The sequence below is a fragment of the Phyllostomus discolor genome, chromosome 6 (assembly GCF_004126475.2).
Source record: "Phyllostomus discolor isolate MPI-MPIP mPhyDis1 chromosome 6, mPhyDis1.pri.v3, whole genome shotgun sequence".
Classification (NCBI taxonomy): Eukaryota; Metazoa; Chordata; class Mammalia; order Chiroptera; family Phyllostomidae; genus Phyllostomus; species Phyllostomus discolor.
Window position 1 is genome coordinate 92210695 of NC_040908.2, and position 18342 is coordinate 92229036.

The 18342-nt window shown below is 36.3% G+C and overlaps 1 protein-coding gene across 7 annotated transcripts in view; it reads right to left on the reverse strand.

Moving 5' to 3' along the window:
- The window catches only part of GRIA4 (glutamate ionotropic receptor AMPA type subunit 4), a 381468-nt gene that overhangs the window by 63521 nt on the left and 299605 nt on the right, over nt 1–18342 (reverse strand). For all 7 annotated transcript variants that reach the window (XM_028516861.2, XM_028516860.2, XM_028516859.2 and 4 more), the window contains exons 7-10: nt 14011–14169; nt 7374–7541; nt 5284–5388; nt 45–155 (exon numbers count right to left, since the gene is read on the reverse strand). In XM_028516861.2, the coding sequence (XP_028372662.1) occupies nt 45–155; nt 5284–5388; nt 7374–7541; nt 14011–14169 (543 nt within the window). The remainder of the gene's footprint in view (nt 1–44; nt 156–5283; nt 5389–7373; nt 7542–14010; nt 14170–18342) is intronic.

An 18342-nucleotide genomic window follows, 5' to 3' on the forward strand; every position in this document is an offset into this window, starting at 1 on the left:
CTGTGGACAAAACGGAATAGCAGGAAGCACAGACTGAAACTTACCATAATTGTGGTTACAACCACTGTTCTGTTCTCAATAGCTGCTGTGTCATTGCCAAGAGTGGGGACATCTTGAATCAAGACTAATTTATCCATATCATTCCAGTAACCAACCTGCCAAATAGAGAAAATCAATGAAAACACATTTTAGAAGAGTTTTCTCTGATTCTTATTGGAATGAGTGATATTAATTAACAAAAATAAACAAATTTAAAAAGTAGATAAAAAAGTGTTTAGAAGTTTTTTAAAACTGTTGATGAGCCAGTTTTCTTGATGTTAATGATACTGCTTGATTATACATTTTGGCAACTTCAGCACTTATTATTATGGAGTAGCCAAGACATTAGGAATGAGTGGCTCAAAAGGAATGTGGGTACTTTATAAAGTGCTTAACTAATGGGGCCTTAAGGGAAAGTTAGGGGGTTATATATCATGCAGATGACAGCCACCACCTATTGACTGCTTGCTCTGTGACAGACACTGCTCTCAGTATTTTTTAAAGATTTTATTTATGTTTAGAGAGAGGGGAAGGGAGGGAGAAAGAGAGAGAGAGAAACATCAGTGTGAGAGAGAAACATCAGTTGGTTGCCTCTTATACACACCCCAACCAAGACCGAGCCCATAACTCAGGCATGTGCCCAATCAGGAATAGAACCTGCAACCTTTCATTTTGCAGGACAAACAGCCTACCAACCTTGCCACACCGGCCAGGCTGCACTCAGTGCTTTTAAAATATGCATCTTAAAGTTTAAAAACAAAGCAAATGTAGTAGTGCAGTTATTTTTTTATATTGTAAAGATGAAAACCCATATTAGAATGTTAAATAAATTTTCACAAGGTTATACATTCATGAGGCCAGAATTCAAAATTCAGGTCTTTATGAGACCAGATCCATATATATTTTATTATGCTACACAGCCTCCCAAAATGGGTGTTTCTTAATACTTTCCAAAATTTTTTTCTTGAATCTCTGGATGCAGTTCATAAAACTCATGTGTCCAATAAAATGTATGTAATGGTTTATGGGTCTGTTCACTATTTGTTCTAATATGTTTTGGAAGTCTCTCTTGTTTCCTTCAAGTTTCTTAACTGTGTTAACATTTGTTCATATATTAAGATAAGTTAAGCATTAACATGTCAGAAAGAAGCACTATATTACTCACAAATATTGTATATGTAACAACACCAGAATAGATGAGAAAAATAATTTTCACTAATATGGCTTGCTGTAATTCTCAGTGTGCTTTGAAATTAGGAGTGAATATGAATTCAGCAATATTCTCAATTGTCCATATGAATTCATTTGTAGCTTTTAAGTTAATTTACAAGTTAAATTTAAAAACATGTATGCCTTTCAGACCTACCATCCCTCCGTTTCTACATGTACTTAAAAATTAAAAAAAAATGTCAGTTGTTTCCTTTTAATTGTCCTTCTTACATGGCAGTTGTATGACAGGCCATGTATGACAGATGGGACTGAGAGGTTAGCACTTGTAAAGATGCAGCCACCTTCCCAATCTCAGCAGCCTGTTCTCTTAGGAAGACGATTTTTCTTTGTTAATGAGTTCCCACAGCAGAATAACCACAGATCTGGGATACCTTCTGGAGAGTCTTCACATGTTGGCCAGACCTTCACATTTTGCATTTAAAACTAACCTGTCAGTTCACAACTATCTACCTCCAAAAGACAAGTGATTTAGAGTATTGACAAATTAAAATAAGCACAAATTTACCCAACTGTGTCTATTTGCATTATATCTATTTACAATTGTGGTAAAAAAAAAAAGTGCCATTGTTTGTGATATGAGACCAATTAATGGTAGATCTCATGTGGGCCACTGACTTACTGCAAAGTAAGATTATCTGGAATGAGCAGCGATACAGGGTTCACTTCCTAAAGAGAATCTGAAAGTTTGGACCTAGAATCTCACATGATATGGAGTTTCTCTCTCTAGTTCTCCATAACATGTTTTAATATACAAGAACTTCCCCAAAGCCTGATCTCATTCACCCAGATAGAAATCTAGGCATTTTTCCTAAAGACAGAAAATTGGGTGAAAAAATAGTTTAGTAATTCTAGAACAAAAATACAGAAACATTTTCATCACTAAACTGGCGAGGATTGTCATTTTTCTTTTTTGTACTTGTAAAGGCAAATTTTGTGCAAACCTAATTAGAATACAATGTAACTGTAAACATCTGTGTATTTATGGTGGATTTTGCCTGCAAAGTAGGAACAGGGTGAGATTTGAGGTGCCGTGAGGGCCCCTGTTCTACTCATAGTTGGGTTTTTTGAGAGCTGATTTGACCAGACTTTTCTTAATAAATATGGCTTAATTCTAACCTTACAGAGAACCTGACTGGGCCCTGGGACTCATAATATTTCTTAGATGTCAAGAGAATGAGCTCTGGGGCTGGGTGAGTATTGGTTTCTGCTGCAGCTCCATCTCTCTCTGGCTGAATATCCCTGGGCAGGTTACTTAGTTTCTCTTAGTCTTCCTTTTCCATTATATCAAATTAGAACAATACATCTTATTTTTGAGTGGTTGTGAGGATTAACTGTAAAAATGCACATTAATTTTCCAGTACTGTGTCTAGGATACAACCTGCTCTAGAAATATAAATTTTACAATTCAGAATTTCTGAAACCATTCAAGCCTGGTCCTGGAGTGTTTACTCTGGGGGTCACCAGAATGGCAAGAAGATCCTACTATACTTAAGAACTGGGACTTCAGAAAGAGCTCTGTGGCATCTGTTAATGAGACTCTCGATCTGTGTCCCTGTTAACAGAAGTCAGACAAACTGATGGATCGACTCTTATCTATTTCCAAAAACAACTCCCTTGCTGGCAAGTGTTCAATTTACAAGAACGTTGCTCTTTTTTCAGACATGTTGCTGAGCCTCATAAGCACAGTGTTTCTCATAGTAGCTCATTTGACCAAACGCCCAAGTTGATTACTGTCACAGAAAACTGAAGGTAGGTGAGTCTGCATAATTGTGCACATCATATTTCTTTAAAGAGTCTTAGAGGTCAGATGAGTGTGAAGATGCATTGTTCTTCACTCTCCCAATTTACTATTTAACTTTTACTTCAAAAAAGCTTAATTTTTGTTCCTAGTGTGCTTCAGTAGTCTATGTGACAGGATTCAGTACTATAAATAGTCCACTTGATATTACCACTAGTTTCTGCCAGCTTCTGTTTTTCCATTCTTTCTTTTATAGAATGATCATTTTACTTTTTGTACATACTGTTTGGTGAAACATGGACTTGCCTTTTGCATTTTAGAAAGCTTCTTCTCTTATGGCTAATTTTTCAAGATCTGGTTTGTGGCAGGAAGGTGTGCCTATTTTTACCTCTGCCCACCTGTTAGCCAATGTTCCTAGGGGCCTGGGAACATTGTACTCTGGGAAGTACTCTGTCTGCTCCACAGCTGATAGTGTGGGTAAAGTTGATGCTCACATGGAAGCCCCTAAATTATTGGAATACTCATATGTCTCAGTCCCTTACGGCAGGCAGTGAACTTAAAGGAGCCCACACAAAGTTTGGCTTCTCAGCTGTTGTCCATCTCCTGCCTGACCTGATGTGGGTCAGGCAGGCTCCAGCACTCCTGGTGGTAGCTGTCAGCCTGAACTTAAGAAGGTGCCACAAGAGATGGAACAGCTGGAGATGGTTTTCATGGCAGCTCCAAATCTCCCTCACAAATATGCAGAAGCCCACACTATGAAAGACTGGAGCAAAACACAGCTCAGAAAGCATTTACTATTCCCATTTATGACCTGATTGTCCTTCTGAAACTTGTCCTCAGGTTCTTGCCTCTTTCATTTCTACCTATTCAAACTCTAGCTTTGCAGCTAACATCAAATCCCACCTCTTCCAGGCAGCCTTCCTTGATTTGTTTTCCTCCAGCTGGAAGTAATCTCTTCCTCCTTGGAATTTCCACAGGTCTTCTCTTTAACTATTACATGAAACTTAGTCCATTCTACCCTACTAGAAAAATAAATTCCTTTAGGGCAGTGTCTACTTAAGCAAGGTAATGATGTAGAAAGTTTTGGAGTCAGACATATCTGAATTAAAAACTTTGTTTTCTCACAGGCTAAAGACAAGTAACCAGGACCTATTGGATCAAATTTTTCTTATTGGAAAAGGGAGATAATAGTACTAACATTATATCATTGTTAGGATTAAATTATACCAAGTCCTGTGCTTGGGACACAGCAGCCTTTTCATAAACTGTAGCTATCATTATTATATTAAAGGAAGAAAGTATATTTGGGAATGTTTTTGTTTAAACAGCCAAGTGATGAAACAAATAAAGATTTTAGATAAATAACTTGAATATCTCTTGAACATTTTAGTTAATCCTGGAGAAATGAAATGTTATAAATTGTGTGTGTTAAATACACGTGAATAAAATGTTTATAGCCAATTACTGTGGTGGAATTGTATAGCTTCATTATGTATTTTTTGGATGTTGGGAAGACTGCTGATATGTCTAGTCACATTATAAGACAAGCAGAGTTACCTTCTAAAATCCAAGGATCTGTCACAAACAGCTTCCTGACCAATCTCCCTGGCCCCTCAATCGAAGTGTCTTAGGTATTTCTTTCCCTCCTTAGCCTAACACTAATCTTAATAATCTTTCCCTCTATCTGCTTTCTCCTTTGTTCATTTGAATGTGTTTACTTGTTTACTTCAAGAATATTCAGCCTGTTCCAAATATGCCCACCCATTAGAAAGTGTGTGTGTGTGTGTGTGTGTGTGTGTATTTTGTGGGGTTCTTTTTGCTAAGGCTTTAACAATTATATTGCTTCCATTTTGGATAAAGATGTAAAGAGTGTATAAATTATATACAGGGTCTGGCAGAAGTAATGCCTGCTTGAATGCGATTGGTAGGGTAATGATATCAGTGTAGTAATTTATAGTTTTAATTTGAACATTTCACCTAAAATGTCACATGGTGTGCTTGAGTGTGATATGTTATATTACAGAATTACATGCTTATGATTTTGTAATAAACAAGGGGTGTTATTTGTGCCAGACCACGTAGATTGTTTCAGCTTTGGCACATGATTAAATATGTTATATGACACATGACACAAAAATTTATCTCAGTGCAAATTATCAAGAAAGTACTATTTGTAAGTACACACATTGAAAATGTAGAATAACCAGTTACCTTTCATCTATAGGGCTTGAAAAATATCAAATGCAAAGTAAGAAAACAGTTCAAGGGTGGCTCACCTTCCTAGGCCCTGTGCTCTTCAGCTCAAACACGTCCATTGTGTAATTGACCCTACGTCCATAGTGGTCAAACTGAACGTTCCCTGTCAGCCCTTGAATTCGAACCTGTAAATGAAAACAAACAAACAAACAGACAAACAGACAAACAAACATGTATTCATTTGCCATGTCATTTGTGGAAATCTCAACTTCATCTGCTAGGCTTATGACTATGTATGGGTGTGGAACCTTACATTGTAAGCAACTCACTGAAATACCATGGGCTATTTGAGCTACGGGGATAGAATCTGAAAAAGAAATATCAAAGGAATATATAAGCAATTCTACTATATACCTGGAAGATGAATATGTTTCATTTGTTTTTTATGTTATAAAGTTTCCATTGTAATTTCTCAGTATTGAAGTATTGTGTATAGGAACAGAAATATGGTTTGTTTATAGTTACTTTTCAGTTTTATCCACAGATCCACATAATAAATAGAGCTGATAACCCCACCAAATCATATTTCTTCTTGTTCACATTAAAATGAAGATTTAAGAAGTTCAAAATATAAATATATCTTGAAAATATTCACATGTATTTTACTCCACATTTTCTTTTTATTCATTTTTACATAACATGTTATGAACCCATGGTATTTCAGAACATTTAAAATGTAATGTTAAAATATAAACATATTAAACATTTGGAAAATAGTGTTAGTATAACCATAAAAGACAATAATAAATAAATTATTTAATCCAAAGTTACAAGACAATTAGAAGATCTACTGAAATAATCTTTAGTAGTATTTGCCAAATATTCCTGGTTCTTCCCCATTCTGGGCCTCAGCCAAACTTGTACTTCCTGAACTCCTTGTGATTAGTGAGGCCTACGTGACTATCTCTGACAAATGATTTGTAAACAAATGTGATGAGTGTTACTACTGGGCCCGAGTTTAACTGCCAATTTGAAACTTCCCCACAACTTTATTTCTCCTTGTAACATTCAAGGTGGTAGCTGCTCTGTCAGCCTGGCTCCCTGAGTGGTTACAAGAAGCAGTGTCTCTGTTAATCTATTGTGTGTGTGTGTGTGTGTGTGTGTGTGTGTGTGTGAGAGAGAGAGAGAGAGAGAGAGAGAGAGAGAGAGAGAGAGAGAAGCACTGTTTTATGGTTGTAAACCACCAGAACTTGTCTGTTAGTACAACATAACCTATCTTATCCTGACTAAACATCTATACAGGATATAACACCAGTACTCTACCCAGTATTATATTTTAAAAATATCTCAAAAATGATAATGGTTTAATATATTAAAATGTCAATTGTTGTATATATGGGGTCTGTCTGGGAAAAGTCCAGTCATTGTTAATATAATGAGCATGGTTGGTACAATATCAATATAACCTGGCAGCCAAGGAAAGTGGACTGGAATGTACTTGCATGAACAATGATGACTTCATTGTACTAGTCAGTTGGAGTGGTAGAGGCTGTTGAGTGAGCATATGTACTGTATGGCCATCACACTCAAAATGACTGAAGGAGTAGAACAATGAATCACATCAAATTTTGCATTAAGGTTGAACATTCCTCCATGGAAATTATTCAGATTATTCAGAAGGCCACAACTATGGGCAACTGGTGATTAGCATCTTTGTCACAACAATGCACCCACTCATGCATCAAGCCTCATGCAGAATTTTTTGGTGAGATATCAAATCTCCCAGGTGACTCAGCTCCCCTACAGCCAAGATTTGGTGCCCTGTGACTTCTGGCTTTTCCCAAAACTAAAATCACCTTTGAAAGGGAAGAGATTTCAGACTGTTGATTCAGAAAAATATGACAGGGCAGTTGATGGCAATTGGGAGAACTACATGAGGTACCAAGGTGCCTACTTTGAAGGGGACTGAGGAATCATTGTTCTATGTACCATGTTTCTTGTATCTTGTATCTTCTTCACCAAATAGCTCTGTTTTTCATATTACATGGCTGAATACTTCCTGGACAGAGATCATATATATTTATTTTCAGGTAAATTATTCTGTTTTCTGGAATAATTCACTTAAACAGAAGTATGAAATAAATTGAATTGAAAACACATTGTGAGTTACCTGTTTGAGTGTCCTCTCCATGTCAATTCCCTGGCCCCATGGAGCAGCAGGATTTGCCAGACAATCACCAGCATTTCCTCTCCTTGAAATATCAATTTTCTGCCTTCTTAGACTTCGAAAAGTTTCAGCCATCACAAGGACTCCATCATAAGTCAAAGCAGATGTGTACTAACAAAATAAAAGCAATTATAATTGTAAATTCTAAAATCTTATCAAGCACCATGGATAGTCTGGAGGCTCTGTGGGTTTATCATTACCAGCCTGTCTGATGCACAGTTAAATTGCTGATAATTAGTTGTCTCTAGCTTCAGAAATTTCTATTATTACTTGATTACAAAGACCATATACCAAATCTTATGACTCTGATTGAAAAAGGAGAAAACAGATACTGAAAAACAGAAATTCTAAGGTACAGTCCTCCAACAGTTAGAGGATGCAAGACCTTTAGGCAAGAGCTTTTTGTTATGCCCAAGTGGGAACACTGAAGGATCTGAAGCTAAGTGCCTTGTAGCTGGTTCCTGTGGTTGAGCCCCAGGAGGGCTGGGGCATCTCACTCTTTTCTTCTTCCAGGATGCCTAGCAGGGATCCTTCAGACTTAATCTATCTTTATTGATGTGAAGTGTATATCTTTATTCAGTTCCTCAGAAGAATGAGTGGGAATGTTTATTGCTATTCAGATATTGGATGTCAGAAAAAGCATCTACTTGTTTAACAAAAGTATTTGCACTGGCCACTGTGCTAAATAGGAACGAGCATTGTTATGTTTATGCCCGCTGAGTGTGCTCAGGAAGGTAAAGCCATTTCTCTAAATTAGCATAACTTAGGATCAAAGTGGAGAAGTGAGGTATAGAATGTCTGCTTTTTGATAATCACCCAATACTTCTCTTTGAGAAAAGACAGAGCTCTTATGAAAAGGTAATTAAGTTCTGGGTGTAGCTCAGTGGGTTGAGTGCGTACAGAACCAAAAGGCTGCATGCCTGGGTTTTGGACCAGGTCTCCGGTGGGGGGGGGTGCATGAGAGGCAACCACACATTGATGTTTCTCTCCCTCTCTTTCTCTCTCCCTCCCCTCTCTCTATAAATAAAATTAAAAAAAGAAAGAAAAGAAAAGGTTATTAAGGTTAAGAGAGGAAGAGAGGAAAACCTGAGGAAAAACAAAACAAAACAGGGAATCCTTGTAGAGTTTGATTATAGAATTCCTCATCACATGGAAAATATGGCACTGATTTCTTGAAGCATGGAAGAACAGCTGCCAATCATGACAAAAAGCTTCATGATCTCTTTCAGAAATTCCATGTGGTAAATTCCACGTGATTAACACACTCTAAACTTGAACTAGGAGTAGTTTTGTACTGTGTAATATAGAAGATGATATCCATGATTTGTTGCTAATAAAGAAAAGTAATTTAAAAATTGAATCGTAGAAAGTAAACTTAGGCAAAATGACTACTAGGCACAGGAGCCAGCATTCCATGAAAGCGAACTAAAACACAGGTAAGCTAGACGATACAAATTCTAACAAAGAAACTTTCAATGGTAGAGAATATAATTTAAAAAGCTTCATCAGAAAGATATGTGTGAGACATGTAAATTCAGAGCCTTGCTACACATTCTTCAAGGACATGACAACATAGGCTAAAGGACTGGCATAGGCCCTCATAGCTGGGATGGGGTGGCTGAAAGAAATGAAGGTGTTATAGCAAGGTGATAAACCAAAGATAAATATATACCTCCTTCCCTGTTTAGACCAACATATCTTTGAATAGAGAGAGCCTTCAAATCATCTGTTGGTAAAGCAAGAAAATAAAAACAAAAAAATAAAGTAGAACTTACTAAAGACATAAAGGGCAAGAGAAAAATACAATGCTAGTATTTTAGGATCAAGAGAAGATTAAAAAATATTGTCACTTTTTTTAATAGGGAGAAAAAAGCTGGGAAGAGATGACACCAAAGAGCAAATACACTAGCTATGCTTTAAAAAGTCCATCCCTTCTTATGAAACAGGTAAAGTACAAAAAAATTAAAAAAAAAACGTGAGAGAAAAGAGATATCATACAGAGAGAGCAGAACACAGCAGACTTTCAGCTGGAGGAGCAAAGGCTTTTGACAGGTCACTGAGTTGACAGATGGAAAGAAGCAGTAGTTTAAATTGACTTTACCTTTCCAAAGGATTTCATTCTTTTCCACAGGTCTTATTGTGCTAAAGTTCAAGAAATCATTTTGGGCACACACCCTTCTAGGTGACACCTAGAAAATTCTTATTAAATAAACACTTCATTTTAGGCAGGATAAGACTGGGTCTTGGCCTAGAGTTATTTATTGTTTTAACCAGTGGTTCGAATGGTGACATGGATTCTGTTTACCAAGGTTTGTAGACAACAAGCCAGTAGGGCAGAATAATAGGGCAGTAGCAAGAGTATGGGTTTGGAGGAGAAAGAACTGGATGAATTCTCATTGTGCTACTCATAGTTTTATAGGAATCTGGAGTACACTTTTAAGCTATGGAACACAAAACAGAGCAACCTTCACCCCCCAGCCCCCCACAGAAGAAAAAGAAACCCTGTGGTCATTTTGGGAGCTGAAAAATGTGCTAGACACTGGACTATAAAGATGCATAATAGATGGTTACTGCCCAAAGGCACTTGTAGAAGTGAGAGAATACATATTGGGTTGGCCAAAATATTCATTTGGATTTAAGATAAAAATAAAAGATGAATTTTTCATTTTTACCAATAACTTTATTGAACAACATATTCACCATTTTGTTCCACTACCTTCTGCTATCTTTCAGGCAAATTCATAATTCCTTCTTCCCAAAACTTTTTATCTTTTTGAGCAAAGAACTCTTCCAGGTACCTTTTGTAGTCTTCCAGGAATTATATATTTTTTCTATTAAGAGAATTTTATAAAGATTTAAATAAAGGGAAATCTGCAGGGGCAATGCCTGGGAAATATAGTGGATGAATCAGACTTCCCAGCCAAGCTGTAACAGTTTTTGCCTGGTCATCAAAGAAACATGTGGTCTTATGTTATCCTGATGGAAGACTATATATTTTCTGTTAATAAATTCTGAATGCTTTTCATTGTGTGCTGCTTTGAGCGGGTCTAAGGGAGCAGTACTTGTTGGAATTAATCGTTAGTTTTTTCAGAAAGAGTTCATAGTAGAGGACTCCCTTCCAATCTCACCATACACACAACAACTCCTTCTCTGAATGAAGACTAGCCTGTGATGTGGGTGGTGATGGTTCATTTCACTTGCCCCATAATCTCTTCCATTCCACATTATTGTAAAGTATCCACTTTTCATTGCTTGTCACAATTGTTTTAAAAATGGAATGTTTTCATTATGTTTAAGTAGAAAATCACATGTGGAAACACGGGCAAGAAGGTGTTTCTCATTTAACTAATATGGAATTCAAACATCAAATCGATTAACGTAACCAAGCTGGTGCAAATGATTTTTAATGCTTGATTTGGATATTTTAAGAATGACAGCTATTTCCCATTTGGTATAACGTTGATTGTTCTCAATGTCTCAGTTTGATCACTATGAACTTCAACTGGTCTACCCAACCATGAGACATTGTCCAGTGAGAAATCTCTGGCACAAAACTTTGCAAACCACTTTTGACATGTTCAATCAGTCACAAGCACCTTCTCTATACACTGCACAAATCTTTTTTTGCATTTCAGTTGCATTTGTTGCATACTTTCTACCATCTTCAATATTAAAATGGCACACAAAATTCACCAATTTTGATAAGCTTTTTAAAATGCATGCTGATATGACAGCTGTCACAATACAGTCTAACAAAATTGTCTTTAATGAAGTTAAGGACAGCTAAGTGTTACTAGAACTATCTTACAGAAAAAGAAAATGAATGTTTTGGGCAACCCAATAGACAAATAATCATGGTGAGTCCTTTGTGAGAAGTACACAGTCAAATATGAGGGTGTTTACAAAGAAGACGGGATCATATTTACTGGGGGACTAAAAAAAAGGCCTCAGAGAAACTGAATTTGAGATAAAGGTTTGAGCAGGTGGAAATAAAGGTGGGTAACAGCTGAGATGAATCAAGACTGTAAGGACTGATATGGAATAGAAAAATTTAATTTAATTTTTTTCTGACTAGAAATGGAGCAGAGAGACATATAACTGGAAAGACTTGTTAGGTATATATTGTGTAAAATATTTACTCCAAAAGACTTTTTTTAAAGCAGGGCATGACAAAAGATCAGAAATTGTGCTTTGAATCTTAGGTAAGACACTAAAAATCAAGTATAATTTAATTAAGTACATATACTTCTAATTATTCATGGATTTCTTTGTTTGCAAGTTTGCCTACTGGCTAAAATTTGTGATCCCCAAATCAACCATCATGACAGGTTACTTGCAGGTGTGTGTCATGTGGTGAGAACCTGAGTTCCCCGATGCACACATCCCCAGCTGCAGGCAGACAAGGTGACACCTGCCTGCCTGTTTCAGTTCTCATATGGTAAAAAAGTGTGATCTGTTTAATGCCAGGTTTGTCACAGTTCTGTATTTTTTGCTGGTGATTTCACTGTTTAAAATGGCTCGGAAGTGTGCTGGTGAAGTTCTGTCTTAGTGTTCCTCAGTCCAAGAAGGCAGTGGAGTGTTCTGTGTGGATCAATTGATAAAAATGTGATCGGAAGGCTTGCAGGATCCTGATGTTGTTTTTCCCTTCGGAACAAGGGTCAGTGCTCACTCATCCAGTGCTCCTCACAATGTCACAGAACGTAACTACCATGAGGGGTGAGAACTGCCGGTGTACACAGGAGTTGGTGAAAAGTAGGTTTATAGTTGTGAGTGCATAAAACACAATTTTTGTTGTATTCTTATTTATTGATTATTGTAGTTTTCAGGTGAACAACTGTAAACCTACTTATGCCCACCCTTGTATTAATTAAATGGCTACTGAGTGCCTAGCATCATGCTAAGAGCTGTGAAAGATGAGAATATCATATGCATTTATAGCAGTATATAAAAAGTTCCCAAAGCTGAGGCATAGATAAGTCTAGTTACAGGTTAACAAGTAGGAGACACTGAGATGGGCTAAAGGCATGGGAAGACTAATGATATCAAAATGTCCAGGCGAGGGGACTACAGTGGACACTCAATATTATCACTGAAATCAAAAATAGTCACAAAGAGGTACAGAACTCTACCAAGAAATTTGAAGCCCATTCTAGTTACTAGAGGTCAAAAGGTAACAAAAACTTGAACAGATGGCTTACAGAAGAAATGAGGATGTAAATCACAGTCTGACAAGACAAAGTGTGATGAAGGAAGAAATGAGAGTATCTAGTGAGGAAGAGAGTCTCTTCACAGACTGATGACAGCATGAAGGGAATATGCTGTAGAGCAAACCAACTAGATTGGTATTCAAAAGGAGGCTTTACAATCTTCTCTTTGTGTATTACCACAATATAATTGAGCTTTTGGCATTATTTATCTCTGGAAGGCAATAGAGAAACCAAAACACTCCTCAAGTTCCTTTTAATTGTAAAGATGATTTTCATCTTGAAAAAATGTTTGGCTTTTTGATGTTTTTCATACATATTATCTGAGCATGAGACGTGGTTCAATAGAGTGGACTGTGCATTTGTCTGCAACTCAGGAAGCTCGTGATCTGATCCCTGCCTGGAATTGCACACACTTGTCCTAGACGCAGGGATAGCCATCTAATATCTTGCATTCATTAATCTATAAAGCCAAAGGGTTGTATTACGGTGCTTGACATGCAGTGGACACTTTGTAAATGCTTTGCTTTGAAATTCCACTCTATAGAGTAGTGAAGATAATATAACTAGCCACATTCTTATATTACAGAGGAGAAATTACATAGTTAATAGGGCAGGAAAAACTGAGACTCTCTGACACTAGACTGTAGTTTTCGTGGCTCAAGTTCTGAATTCCTTTTGAATTTTTTTTTACTAGAATACACTCTCAGTGAGAGGTTAGTAAAGATTGTTAAAATGATGATGACATTATGTAGGAGCTCAAAACCACTGAGATGGAGTTTAAGAAATATTATGCCATTATTTACACGATCTCCAAGGAAGTCATGTATCCTTTCAGGTGAGTAAAAAGGTGCTTATGATCAGAAATTTACCAGCTTCCTTTGTTGAATCCCATAACATACTTCTACAACGTCTGTTGAAAAATATTAAACAACCTGGCCTTTTACTGTTCATTTGAAAGGTAAACTTTTGAAAAGCTTGTATATTTTACATTCTACCAATTTCCTAATTTATATACTCACTTAAATCAGTTTTCTTTTCCTGGTTGGTATAGTTACCAATGTTGTTGAAATTGAAATCTCTAGTTAACAAAGGCATTTTTAAAAGCATACAATATCATCCATGGAAGTTCATATATAAAGTAATAATAATGGTAATAATAATAGTCAACTGCTTGAGATAGTAACTACTAATTCTACTCTCAAGTATAGATGTTTAGAAATTCTTAGTGGCTTGTGCAACATTGTGATAGTGACAAAATGCTTCTGCCTGCCACACTGTGTCTGACAAAATATTACTAGAAAAACTGCATCATGAGCTTTTTATTTTAAACTCTAAAAATACTAAACATACACAAGATAAAAACAAACAAATACCTTTGGAGGAGTCTCAGATCCTGGATACTCTCTCTGATCGAGTTTCTTCCAGCGATCCATTAGCTTGGTTACCATAGGCGTATTAAAATCCACCAGCTGGAATCCTGTAACATTGGCTCCACCATGTATAAACCTTTCAAGAGAAATATCCTTGAATCCCTATAAAAATCAATATGACAGTTTGTTAAGTTCAGTTCACTATTATACATCTTAGCTCTTCAATATAACAAATTAATAACAAATGTATATATAACTAGATTTCTAGTAAAGCGATGATTAGAAACAGGCAGATGATACAATTATGTCAATTTAGCTATTAAATTCTGTCTTTCAAAATCTACAACATGAGACAAGTACGTAAGTGCTTTTCAGTTCACTTGGACTTAATTTAACAAGTATTTCTTAAATTCCCCTGAATGCATTTTTTAGAACATAGGGATAGATATAGGAAATGAATATGACATCATCAAAAAGTTGCCTGTTGAGAACATGATGGATCTCTGGGACAGAGGTAGAAATGTGTCTATGTGGAGGTACTGCCAAGGTATCATGGTACTATGAGTCTAGCGGTGCAGTTTAGTGACAAAGTAGTTTAAAAGCAGATAGAACTGATCATCTGAGCCAGGGAGGGTAAAAGCTTTGATAATTCAGTCACCACAGCCTTTGAGATTCTTGGAAATGGCAGTGGAAGAGAGGAGAGCAAGATAGACCATTCACGGACTCCTGTGTGGTAAGAAAAAAGATGGTGTCCTCTAGGGGGAGTGAAGGTGCTAGAAAGGAAGGGTATTATTTCTTTTGGTAGAGAAAGTTAACTGAATTTTAATAATGCTGAAAAGTTATTTTCTATTTATATACCTACCTACCTATTACCATTTATCTTGTTTGTTTTATACCTGGTCCTGTTTTGACCCCTTAAAGTATTTAAGGTGACTTACAAAAGTACATATGCAATACAAAGTGTAAAACATAAACATGACAAGAAGAGCACAAAAAATAATAAAACATGTGAGGGGAGTGAGTAATAAAACCAAAGATAGTAGCTCAGAGACAAGTAAACAACACACACAGGAACATGGATTTTTACACCTGTATTTGTATTATTTTGTTTTCTTTTAGATTTAGTAAAGTTTCTTTTGAAAAAGTGAATTTGATTTGTGGGAACAAAGAGAAAATGTTTTGGATTTTTTTTTAGTGAAAGTAAAATAAGCAGCAGAGACCTTGCAGTTATAACAGGAATCAGTGAAAGAATCAGGGAGAGAAGACGACTTGGTGTTGCCACTTCTCTGAATGTGTCTACACATGTTTTTGAAAACTTCTGTTTTTTTTGTTTGTTTGTTTTAATAACAAAGAAGTTTGCCTTACTAGCCAATACATGCACATTACTGTTTAGCTACCTAAAAGGAAATAGACCAGTCTGCCAGCAACTCAGCTATGTCACTATGGAAAGCCCCAGGAGTGTGTACTAATAGCTAATATTGATACTGGGCTTCTGTATCAGGCACTCTGCTAAGCACATTACCCAAATGATCTAGTTTATTTCTCATAATGAGGTTATGAGGTAGGTCCTATTATAAGCCTTACATTGTAAGTAAGGAAACTGAGGCTCAGTGGGCTACAGCAACACGATTCAAGTTTACCCAGCAAACATATATTAGAGCCAAGATGACTCTTGAGTTTACCTTTTTAATCTCACGCTCCTGTGTATTCTTATACAAATATGTGTGTTTTTAACTTTGGTATTTTCATTATATCCCTAGGAGAGGCAGGGTGGTATTGCTGAGGAAAACGGTCAAGGCTCTGAGCCTACCTTGGGCCCCTTCCCACACAGACAATGACAATAGTGATGCTCACGTAGTTACCACATCTGGTTCAAATTCACTAAATACTAACTATTATTAATTAATTCATTCAACAATATTTATTTCACATCTAATATGTGCCAGCTCCTTGGAGAGCTCATCAATAAAATTCTCATTTCAGTGGGAAGAAGTTAGATGACAGAAAGCAAATCTATGTTTTTGAAATAGGGAAAACACTGTCCATCAATCTCCGGCTAGTAAAATGTCAGTTGAACATTTGTTTGCTCCTACAAGAATGTAGGGCAAACCCACAGGCAAGCAAATGATTTCAGTTTTCTAAAAGCCACAGTGATTCAACTATTGCATTAGTTGCTAATTGATGACATTTTTATTTTCTTTCTGCGGAGGCTAAAATAGAAAGCCTGGCCAGCTTCCTTTCATAGCATTACCCCACAGCCGCAAAATGCACAGGCAAAGCTGCAGCCTCTAGTCTGATAAACAATAATCCGCATTTCTCTGATTCCATCCTGTGGCTATGATGAAGGTAAAAGAAAAAATATTGTCATATCTGATGATAAACTCCTTCCAGTTATGATCTAAATGAAAGGTGGCTGACTCAGTTAATTTCAGCTTTGGCTGTTTGAGTACAGATGATATTGTTTCATTTTGTATATCTTTAAATAATTTTACATAGAAAATTTATAGGATCTAGACCAGGAGTGTCAAACTCATTTTCACTGGAAGCCATATTAGCTTCGCAGTTGCCTTCAAAGAGCTGAAATAATTTTAGGACTGTAAATGTAACTACTCCTTAACTGTTAAGGAGTTGAAATTATATTCAGCCCTTTGAAGACAACTGTGAAGCTGATGTGGCCCTTGGTGAAAATGAGTTTGACACCCCTGCTTTAGACCAGTGATTTTTCAACCCACACACCACAAGAATTTTTAAAACATATAATAACTGACTATTAGAAGCCACAGACTACTTTTCCCTTAGATTGTCAAATAAAAATATGACAGCAGCCAACACAACAGCTGTCTGGTGTGAATGAATCAAAATTATACCAATTTTTTGTCAGATTGGCAAAAAGTATAATATATATTTTGGCTTGTCACAGAATTTCAGTCATTAGTTTATGTGTGCCATGAGATAAAAAAGGTTGAAAATTTCTGATCTAGACTGTGAAGTAGTTTTCTCATAAATAGTCACTGAGGTGGTCATTGAGATTTCTGTTTTTACCCAGAAAATATTGTGGAGCTGAAAGTTCTCCGTAACATTGTAATAAAATTGTAATTCTACATTAGGGGAGGCTAAGTAACTAAATAAACAGTGCCACTTAGTCTGGCAGCCAGGAGGACAGGGAAGAGGCTTCCTACTTGTGGAAATGGGATGTTCAACAAAGCTTGCATGTCACAATGGTTAGTGACCTCCTACAGAAAGGACATCTTTCAATTTGGATTTCCTTAAATTTCCATTTTTATATATCCTCCGAGGGAAAAGGGGAAAAAGAAAATTCATGAATTATAGGCTTTCGGATAATCTGACAACTACTGATATAAACTACATAGGTCCATCATATCATAAATTGTATCTAATTCAGAAAATATCTGTGCTGTTTTGCCTTTCAGGTTCATTGGTTATCTAAATCATTGAGTCAGCTCTGGTGCAATTAACAGAAAGAAGGGCAAGTGGAATGAGAAACATTCACTCTTAAATTCACACTTAAAATATAGGTTGTTAAGAAGTTGATTAATGTATGCATTTTTTAAGATCAAAGTAGGTAGCTGGTGGAGTAGGACATATTCAGTGAAGAAAAGTTGAAAAATACAAGAAACACAAAGAAAAAAATAAAGCAATGTCTTCAAGTTCGTGGTCTCTTAAGTGGGGCTACTGCATTTGAGTAAAAATGTGTTAGACTGCAAATTTTGGGAACTGAGTTCTAGTTCCCATTTGATACTAACCAGATGCCTAAATGTGGACAAGGACTTTACTCTCTGCAGTCTTAATTTTCCTACCTTATAAATGAGGAATAAATGGTTTGTGCATGTGTGTGTCTGTGTGTGGTTTGGTGAGAGTTAGATAAGGAAGAGATTTAGTTAATCTTTAGTGATATACTATAAGCACTCTATAATCTTATTCCTCTTTATGACAAATCCAGGTGTTTTCCAGATGTAAACTGAATATATTTTAAAAACTAAAAATCTAAATAACAGAATTTTAACAATTTGCCTTGCTGGTGGAACAATTGTCAACAGTTCCTCCTTGTTCTTTATTGGTGGCTGTTTAAAACATCTGACTGCTGGAGGAGGGGTGAAGAAAGATTTAAATAAAAATACAGAGAATGTGTGTAAGGCCAGATCCCCCCTTGAGAATGGCATAGGAGATGTTTAAATGTATGGTCACTTTGTAACAATGTAACTATTTGCTAATTTTGAATTTATTTATTTAAATTTATTTATTATTGGACATCAGATAAGACAGAGTTTCAACCTTGGTTTTGAGACTTAGGATCCCTGTGATCTCGGATAAATT